This window comes from Ceratina calcarata, unplaced genomic scaffold, assembly GCF_001652005.2.
Source record: "Ceratina calcarata isolate Rehan_Ccalc_2016 unplaced genomic scaffold, ASM165200v1 scaffold59, whole genome shotgun sequence".
Taxonomy (NCBI): domain Eukaryota; kingdom Metazoa; phylum Arthropoda; class Insecta; order Hymenoptera; family Apidae; genus Ceratina; species Ceratina calcarata.
Genome location: NW_017177130.1, coordinates 44,108 through 54,018, shown reverse-complemented (window position 1 = coordinate 54,018; position 9,911 = coordinate 44,108). Strand labels below are relative to the sequence as shown.

The following is a 9,911-nucleotide window of genomic DNA, read 5'->3' as shown; positions in this document are numbered from 1 at the left end:
CATAGTTTTCTTTTTATTTCTTATAGAAGAATTGAAAGCCGGTCATTTGGTACATGGTAGTGTTAATAACTAAGAAACTAATAAAGGAATTCTCTTCTCTCTTTCCTAAAATCCTTATTTTATTATGTGAAGCATAACACGACAGCCGAGAAATACTTAAAAATTTTGTTCCCTTGGATTCGAAGTGTTGACGGACGTTTCATTTACCTTTAATTTCTGATTTTCGTTTCGTTTTGATTTTATTTTTACAGCGATGGGTCACGCGAAAGATCAGGAGACCGCAGACCCATTGAAAATCAGTGGGAAAGGCCGCGCTTGTGTCACGCGAAAAAAGTTTTCCCCGTAGTGCAAGAAAGACGGGGAGAAACGTCCGAACAGAGAAACAGATAGGGAAAAGTAAACAGGAGAGACGAGAGTAAAACGAAGAACCAGAAGAAGGAAGGAAACGAGGAGGCAGGGAGAGAGAGAGAGAAAGAGACAGCGACTTATCTTGTAACCCTGAATAAAAAAATAATGGGTTGAACTCTCGCATCGCGTTCTTTTTTTTCTTCATTCTCGAGCGGAAACTAGAATGAGCCCGGAGGAAAAGCAGAAGGAAAAATAACGATGCCGATGAGAACATGCCCCAGCACGGAGACGGTATCGTGCGTCTTCTCAGACAATGCTGAACCACTCCGAAGATCGCGATCCCACGGATTTTCGCATCCCGCGGGCAAGATAAGCTAACGAAAAAGGTTCTCCCTTTTTTTCTGAAAGTTGTGACACGGTGCCAGTGCAGTGCGGATTTCCTCTTTTCCCTTTGTTTCGTGTTTTCGTCCGGGTGATCGCGGTGTTGTTTCGTGCTTCCCAGTTCTTCGCTACCACGAGGATCGTTTATAGAAATTCTAGTAAACCGTCTTTCAATGAATATAAGTAGCTCTTCAACTTTTCACCGTTCGTTTCGTTCTTCGTTTGTGAAATTTCTTTTTTAATTTCTAATCTCGCCGACCGACTATTCGTCACGTGAAACAGTAAAGAATAGCCAGTTGTTCGATCGACCCGATAAAAATAAAAACCGACGAAAATACGCGTCTATCGGCTTGTTAAACATTTCTGTCCGACCGGATCCTCGAATCGGAACGTCACCGAGTACAATAAGGATCGATAGAAAATAGAAACGTGTCACGAGAAGCGTAATAAAGAATCCGCGTGTAATCGTATCAGATTGAATAATAGTCGGCTCAAGGCTACCGAAAAGCGTTGCCCCCGGCCAGCGTCTGGAGGATAACGAGAATCGCGCGTATGTACGAGCGAACGGGAGCGCGATGCCTGATGTCTTCGAAGACGTTTCGGAGCCGAGAGATCGATTGATAAAACGCGTTCTGACCGGGCCGTGGACGTGCCGAAATTGTTCATCAGTCGCCCGCGGACAGTTTCATTGAGAATCCGCCGTGGAGTGACGGCCAGTGACCTCGGTTCCACCGCTTCGTATCGCAAGGAATGCTTTCTCCAAAACGTGGCATCGCAGAACTCGGCGACTCCGTTCGGAAGGTATTATCGTCTTCGTACTTTCCGTCGTTCGACCTCTGGTGAATCGGTTCAAACGAAGAGGAAACAATATGTAAAGCAGAAATGCTCCAGGTGAAAAGCTACTCTCGTTTATTAAACAGAAGAAGGAGATAACTCAAAATGTCCTGCGGATGAAGTGGAACAGATTATGAGGCGATTTGATTAACAGGCGAAAAAGAACTGTGATTGAGGAACTCCTCGAGTTCATTCAATTTTCTGAACATCGATGATGCGTGCGACCAGTGTTGCGTCCTTAGGTGCACTGGCGGTTAAAGATCGCCGATCGAATAGGATCATGTTTTGAATTTCACTGTAACATTGCGTCGATATAAAGGAAATAAAACAAAAATACAGGACGAAGACAAATATCGAGGCGATATAATGAGACGTTATGAACGATTGCGGCTAGAAGAGATTAAATTTACGATCGCGATACGTTCGCCGAAACAGTTTCAACATTCGTTTTAAGGAAGAACTCCTAGTGACGGAAGAATTTCTTGTTCGCGTCGTCGGGCGGCTGATAAAGGGCGTGAATGTGTGTCGCATCGCGAGGAGCCCGTCTTACCGGTAATAAATTAGTGAACGTCCGGTGCGAAGGTGAGTCGCAATTCATGAGTCCACGCGAGACTGTTTCGTTACTGTGTTACGGTTTCGTGTTCCGGCGTCTAAGGTTCCCCGGCCTCGCTACTGAATTTTTGGTTGCGATTAAATTGGATACGGAGTAACATAATAGAAGAATAAAAGTGTTGTTTCGTATCGCGTTTTTTTCAAGAAAATTCATACTCAAGAATTGACGTATAATCGAATAAAAGTGATCAAGTTCACCCATTAGGATTCATAGTTTCTAACAGTGGAGTAAAACGACTGACTGGTTGCTCTCAAGAAAATTAATACTCATAATCATTGATATAAATCGAATAAAAGTGATCGAGTTCGCCTCCTAGGATTTACAGTTTCCAGCGGTGCAAAAGACTGATTGCAGCAGTAAAATCCACAGAAAATCGGAAGGATACACCGCGGTCGGTGAAGACTGGCATATTGAACAGTGATGAACTCGGTACCGGACGCGAATCGAATCACGTAGCGAGGCTAATACGCGAATGGTGACCGCAGTTGATACCGAGGTGCGCGTTCGCCGAGATCGTCATCGCACTATTTTTTCTTCGTACAATGGACGTTTTCAAAATCGATCAGTCGCTGAGCGCGGGTCTGGGTAGCGCCCCAGCGCCGGACACTCTTACGCCGGAAGTGTCGTTCGACGCCGGTAGTGAATTCAATTTGAGCTTCTTCGACGGCCCGGAGGAAAATAGTACCCAAGGTTTCAGTGACCCCGGTTCCGTTGGTAGCGCCAGCGCGTCACCTCCGCCAGGAACCCCGGCCACCATCCCCGTAAATCCTTCGAGCACCGCGCTGCCGATCGTTCAAGTACCGCCTGGCATCGTCATTAAGCAAGGTTTGTTTTATTTTTTTTATTTTTTTTTTTGTTTTTCTGTGCGGGATTTCATTTTTCGGACGATTTTACTATTAACTTTTTAACGATCGTCGCTGCAATTTAATGTTTTACGTGTACGATAACAATCTTGGAATATCATATTTAATTTAGATTTTAATGCAATATGTAGAAGTTACGGGGCTAGCCACGTGGTTTTTATAACATTCGTTGATACAATTTTGATGTTTTTTTGTTCGGTTTTATCGATACTCAGGCAAAAATAGTGGAAAATACGAGTTCATGTGATTTCATTCCATATTTTTATATCTCGGAATCAACACAAAATTTAACCCGGATATTGTTTTCAGAAACCTTACTTTCCAGTTATTTATTTTGATCGTATCTACGTACAGAATAACTTGCAAAAATAAGGACATTTAAGTTTAGAAATTCATTCGTTAAAAAAGATTTTAACCTATTTCCTAATCTTTGGCATGACTGAATGTCAGAGATATTTCGAAAGTTTTTAAATTGCCATGTAAGATTTATGAGTAGAGGCTCAATGTTTCTTCTAAGTCCCAAAGTCGGTTTTCTTAAATAAAAGAAGAAATTTAATATGTAAAAATATTACGAAGTTAAATGATAGTTTAATAACTATTAATTATGGCCTCTGATATTAACTACTGTGGAACGTTACTCGTTCGTATTAGGCAACAAGAGCGATTGTTTTCTCGATCACACATTACTCTTTTGATTCTTTTGGTGCCCCGTCTCGCTAAATGAATTATAATTACATAACTGAATATTTAAGTCTGCTGAATGTTTACTCGGAAAGTAACTTCAGTATAAAAATGTTTCGAAGCTTTCCTAAAATAGGAGGCTTTATTGCTCTGTAAGAGTAAAACTCTCGATTTCTAATGATATCGTTTGTTACTTTGCAATTCTGATTCACAGCGTGTTTATCCGTCGATTCTATCGTTCCCTCTTTTAGACTCTACGTAAAGGTCACGATACAAATTGAAAAGGTCGTCGAGCATTTCGCAATATTCTCAATTCGTCTCGCGGCGGGCACAATGCTATCGAGATACAATACAAATCCGCGGGGCTGTGCTCGGCTACCAGCACCATCGGCCTACCGATTTCTCTTTCAATTGAGTTTTCTTCGACCCGTACCTATTGTCTGCAGGAAATATCGGATCGAAAACTGGTTTCTTACGAACCTCCTCGTGAATCCAGTCCGATGCCCAACCCCCGACTTTCTATCTCTCTTTATTTGCAAAGAGAACGGAGGGCTGACATTTTACTGCTGAGCGAACAGTGTACGGTCGAGAGATATACAAGGCTTACATTTTTTTTCGGTTTGTGTAATACAGATTGCCTCTTGCCATGAAACATTCTTCCTTGGAAAATATGGAAATCGTGTTCAGTAATGTTAAACGAAATAGAAAAAAACAAAATTAAATACATGTTACTGTTTCATATCTACTATGCCGAAACAGATTTTCGTTTCGAAGTGTTAAAAATTGTTATCAATAATTATTTTCCCGCATTTTAAATTATAGTTAGCTTTATTTTTCATGGTGTCTGGAATACATAGACGATTTTTTAAAAGCTGTCAGAGAAAGAGAGAGAGAGAAGTACATATTTTATTGTAAAACATTTCTTTCCTTACAATTTTTGGGTCTCTAGAGTACACCCACATAATCACACCTTTTTGACATTATGTTAATATTGTATACTTTTTTAGCTAGTGCTCGCATACTTACGTACCTTTAACCTTTCATCGCATTCATTACTAAGTTTAAAGTTACTCATTGCTTCCTACATCTACTTACTCTTAATTCTATTTCTATTTCCATGATAAGTTATTTAAAATATATATATATATATATTGGATTGACCAAAGAGTTCGTGCGATTTTTGGTGCTCTGTTTGAACATATTGTAAATCGCAAAAACTTTCTGACCAAACCAATATTATATACATATATTATATCTTTTCCTAACATTCTAAATCGTTGTTAGAGAACTGCTTTCCCATCGACGAAGCGTCGATAGACGTCGAGGACCACGCTGGGGGTCATTTAAATTATACATTCGTCTAAAAGCTCCGCGGCATTGATCCGGCTCGACGATTCCCAAAAATCCAACTTTGAATTTCAATCTCCGAGCCGGTCAAGGTCCGTCGCGTCCGATTCTATCCAGGATGATAGGCTCCCCCCTTTTGGGAACGCGTGTTGATACGCGCGACAGCTCGATAACTTGAATCATCCTGAGAAATTTTGTTTTCCTCCGAGCTGCCGCGTCGCGTCTCGTCGACAACTTTCTTGCCCGAAGGACAGACAGGCTTGTGAATATTTTCTGATCCGTCATCCCTGGATCCCAGGGAATTCCCGTGGAAGCGTGGTTTGTGCCTCCGTTCGCGTAATTTTTTCGCTTGACCGCTCAACGCTTTTTCAAGAACTTCGCGAAGAAGTTTGTAACGCTACTTCGACAATGATGAACTTTCGTTGAACATCGAGAATTCGCTTAATGATCTCGTATCTTGTTGACTATTTTCTTGGCTAAGAAGTGGCAAGTGACATATTTCAAGGAAAGTGACATATTTCAATTTTTTTTATCGAAGACAAATAGATTTAGCATAATAAGTGTCTACTGAAATTTAAAGAAGAGCAATTGTTTAATTTAATAAGAATTTCAAAACGATTTGTACGATGATTTCCTTGGCTAAGAGTTTTCAAGAAAAGTAACATACTTTGAATTTGAAGTCATATAGATTAAAAGTGCTTATTGAAGTTCAAAGAAGAAATTAAAGAATTGTTATGAAACTAGATCCCAGCCGTATTTTACTCTGAGAGAAATGGATGGCAGCCGTGGACGTATAGCAAAGAATCATATCGAAATGGTAAACACCATAGGAAGGGGAGAAGCATATATCTGATCGTATGAATATTAATAAAGCACGGTAGCTCAACGCAGAACTACGTCGCACTTACATATACTCGGAAGTAGACGGTAATTATTCACATCTGATGACTAGGTTCGGAGAATTTTTCGAGCAGCTAGTCATTACGAAAGCAAATATTTCAAATGATCTAGCATGTATTAAAACGATAGTCTTCTCAGTAAAACAACATTTCAAAGTTTCAAGATTTTACTTATGTTGGACAATTCGTTCTTCTGGTTTCTTCGTAACACATGCTTTTTATTTAGTGAAACCATCTGAGTAAACAATCTCATGCATGAATCAAGATTAACAGTGAGCTCTACTCTGTGTTATATAATAAATGACTCGAACCAAACGGTGATAATAGCGAAAGGAATGAGAAAGGAAGGCGGTCAGAGAAGCACACCGAGAGACTTTTAAAACGGGATTGCGTAATCCTTTGGATTTAGTTTACTTTCGTCGGTGTCGATGCCACGCACGTAGCGTGACCGTGGCACTGAACCAGCGGCACGAACTTTCTCGTGGCCTTCGTTCCAGGAAGACGATTTACGTGACACGAGCAGGAACGCCAATGACTGCGAATGGTCATCGACGGCCCGAGCGGCGACTATCCTTTCGTCAAATCGTCGCCGGTGCGCGACGTTTCGAATTGATTATTACGGTACGGGACATGGAAGAATCAAGGTCGCGGTGAACGAATTTTTTAGAGTACTATGATAGACAAGTTTACGTAATCAATGTGGATATAATATTAATTAATTTAATTATTTATTGACCCTTGTCTTTCGACTTTGAATGGACTTCCCTATTTCATAAAATCAATTTGAATATATCAGAGATCTTATTATTAGATCACGAATTTTTATACGAACTGGAACTTTTATAGTAAATTGCAACTCAAATTGCAATTGTAACTCAGATGTTATAACATTATAACTCAACCTGAGTTTCCTATTATACTTGTCTATACCTACCTGTAGCCATGTGTACGGCCTCTCGTGTATAATTGTATTTTATCACCAATTGTGACACACCTTTAAGAGCCCTAAGGCATGGAACAAACGATTACTATTACTAGTAGTAAATTTCATACAAAATTCAGCATGATTGAGTATAATTACGAATCAAATCATGAGTTTGTGATCACTATTAAAAATTGAAGAGTTCAGAACGACAGTCAGCTCGATTTCGACGTGACTGTAAAAGAATAAATTTAGTTATTTGGCATGCAACAGTCATCGAACGATTAGAAAATTCAAATAGGCAGCCACGTAAAAATCGAGTTGACTGTTTGTCACTCTGAGCTTTTAAATGAACGGTTAGCGATTTTGAACACAGTTGCAACCAGTAATATACGATCGCGTAAAGGCTGTATAGTGTACACGTATGTTATGCCAGAATCCAATGAGTTAGACGTACGTACCACGATTCCACGCGTACCTGCCTACCAGAGCGCGGACACGGCGGTGAAGAGTGCGCGGGTATTAACGCTAGAAGTATTCTTGATCGGGGAAAAAAGTGACGCGGTATTCCATTATCCTCGTCGGTGCGATGCAAAACCGGTCAAAATGATTGGATTTTCAAGTCCCATCTCGCTCTGTCCGCGGGTTTACCGTGTTCCTTCGATTCTTTCTGCCGCGTTTGTACGGCAAGAGGAAGGAGGACGAGGAATTCGCGCGTGGAGACGCATGTGCGTACACGCGAATGTGTGCACTGTTACCGTGTGACTCATCCAGGTACATTGCACCCGGTACGTGTCCGGTACAAGCTGAAGTCTGTATGCCGCGCAGGACGAGGGACTATGTTCAACATTTTTCGATTTTTGTAACATTTAGGTATTAGTCTTATAATAATATAACATAATAGCGTCTGTTATATACTTATTATGTTAATGCTGATTTTAATTTCTTCTTGTACATCCATGATTATGTAATACTCCGGGAAAATCTATTATATTTTATCCTACCTTGGAAATAGCCTGACTTTTTTTATAATCATTATGCTGGAGTGTGAATAGGCGACAAGGCTGTCGACGAAATATGAGAAACAGCTGAAAATGGTAAGGAATCGGATATAGGATCGAATTTATATTATGCCAAATAATTATTATCCAGTGTCCCATGACTGAGCTACTGATTAAGTGTTCTGGCTATACAGTCACCGCAAAAAGTTACACGTGATCTAAATACATATATGTACTGTATTCTCTGATTTTGATATACATATATATAGCGTTTGAAGATAATATGACAAAATAATTATTAAATTTTAACTATTATTTTTTTCTTATTTTAACTTTGTATTTTTTAAATTTTTACTATTATCCAATTTTTAACTGATTTGCTATTTTAATTTATAGCCAGGACAAAAATTAAACGTATAGGAAATGAACATGTGAAACATCAAAAGTATATTCTATATTGTTATTTTTGAGGTAATAGAAATCTCAATCTATATAAACTTCATTTTTTAAATCGACATTGTAGATGTTTTATTTTGCATATAAAATTCGCACTCTCCCACAGAAAATTATATCGTTTGCTTCGAAAACGTTTGCTTGTTAAAACAGTTTTAAAATATATCGGAATACGTTCTGGAGCCACTCTATTTATATTTGTTTATTTATTTATTTATTTATACAATTCATGGGTTACAATAACCCATTTTCATGCAAATAGCAACGAGCAGTAGAACAGAAACATAGATGTATAATTGGTCCTCAGTAAAGTATAATAAATTTTTATCTATGTATCTCATACACTGTAATCCTTAAACATTCGTACACATGAATTGTATACAGAAAGTTGTACTTGATCGCTGTTATGAATTACAGTTAAATAAAAATCTTGAATATTGTTAAGAAGAGTGGCCTTCACTAATTTCTTCAGGATTTCTATCAACTGTAATTTACATTAATTATCTAATCCTCCTAACTTAAAAAAAAACAATTAAATCATTTTGCCCAAATTAAGAAAAGTTATTATTTTATTAGTTCTCTTTAATTTTAAATTGTATGCGTTCAATTTTGCTCTTTACTGCATATCTCTTTCTTGCTCGATCTCATTCGCCTTTTGTGTGCTCCACGTCTCTCTTCTTGTGGCTCTCTATCGTGCCAACGCACATCGCCTCTCGCTACGCGTTGCCCTTTCTCCGTTTAACCTTCTCGTACGGATCTTCGTCGTTCTCCGTTGCACCTCAAGAGCAATGAACTCTCGGTAGGGTATATCATCAGTGAAGCAGCGATGCTACCAGTGTGCGCGCGCGCGCGCGCGAGCCAGTATGCAGTCGCGTGTGCGCGCGCGTGTAACACGGGTGTAACATCCAGCAACATCGTCGAGTTTCCATTGCACATTTCTTCCTTTCACTCTTTCTTTCTTTCCTCGGTACACATAACGCGTTTAATAAAACGAAATTCACGACGAGTGTAAAATCGGTACTCATGCGTGTATCTCAAACCTGGCAAACTACACACGGCTAAGTTTCCGCTGTATAAGTTTCTCTTCTATTTAGACGTTCTCTCCACGTTGCATTTAAGCATATAAAATGTATCATAGGCGGTGCGCTGCTTGCGATGTTGCGATCTCGATCGAGCCTGAAGGAACACGCATTCCGAACGTCATCAAACTTTCAAAACGAGTTAGAAAAGATTTTCGGAACACTATGGTAGTACATGGGACATGGTACCGGCTTGTGACTAACGATATCAATCGATCATCATTAATGTGACGATTTACAAGCACGCTGGAGTGATCTGATTGAACGGTGTGCATGAAATCAATGCATAAATTATATACGTACGGAATACTCATTGGATCCCGGATCCACTTCGCACGCATACACAAAAAATATGGCACGTTCTCTGTTTATCTTTAATGCTTTCTAACACAGCCGACTCTAATACTATCCATGCTGAGAGACTTGGCACCATTGTTAATGGCGGAGTCGGGAGTCCTATTTTCAAGGATGACAGAATTCGGGATTACAA

At 39.6% G+C, this 9,911-nt stretch overlaps 1 protein-coding gene across 1 annotated transcript; it reads left to right on the top strand.

Moving 5' to 3' along the window:
- Positions 1 to 513: 513 nt before the first annotated feature.
- Positions 514 to 3,001, top strand: LOC108629857 (uncharacterized; the record flags this gene model as incomplete). The annotated part of the gene is made up of 1 exon (XM_018032767.2): positions 514 to 3,001. A coding segment is annotated over exon 1 (283 nt), but the record flags the coding sequence as incomplete, so codon positions are not given.
- Between the last annotated feature and the right edge of the window lie 6,910 nt (positions 3,002 to 9,911).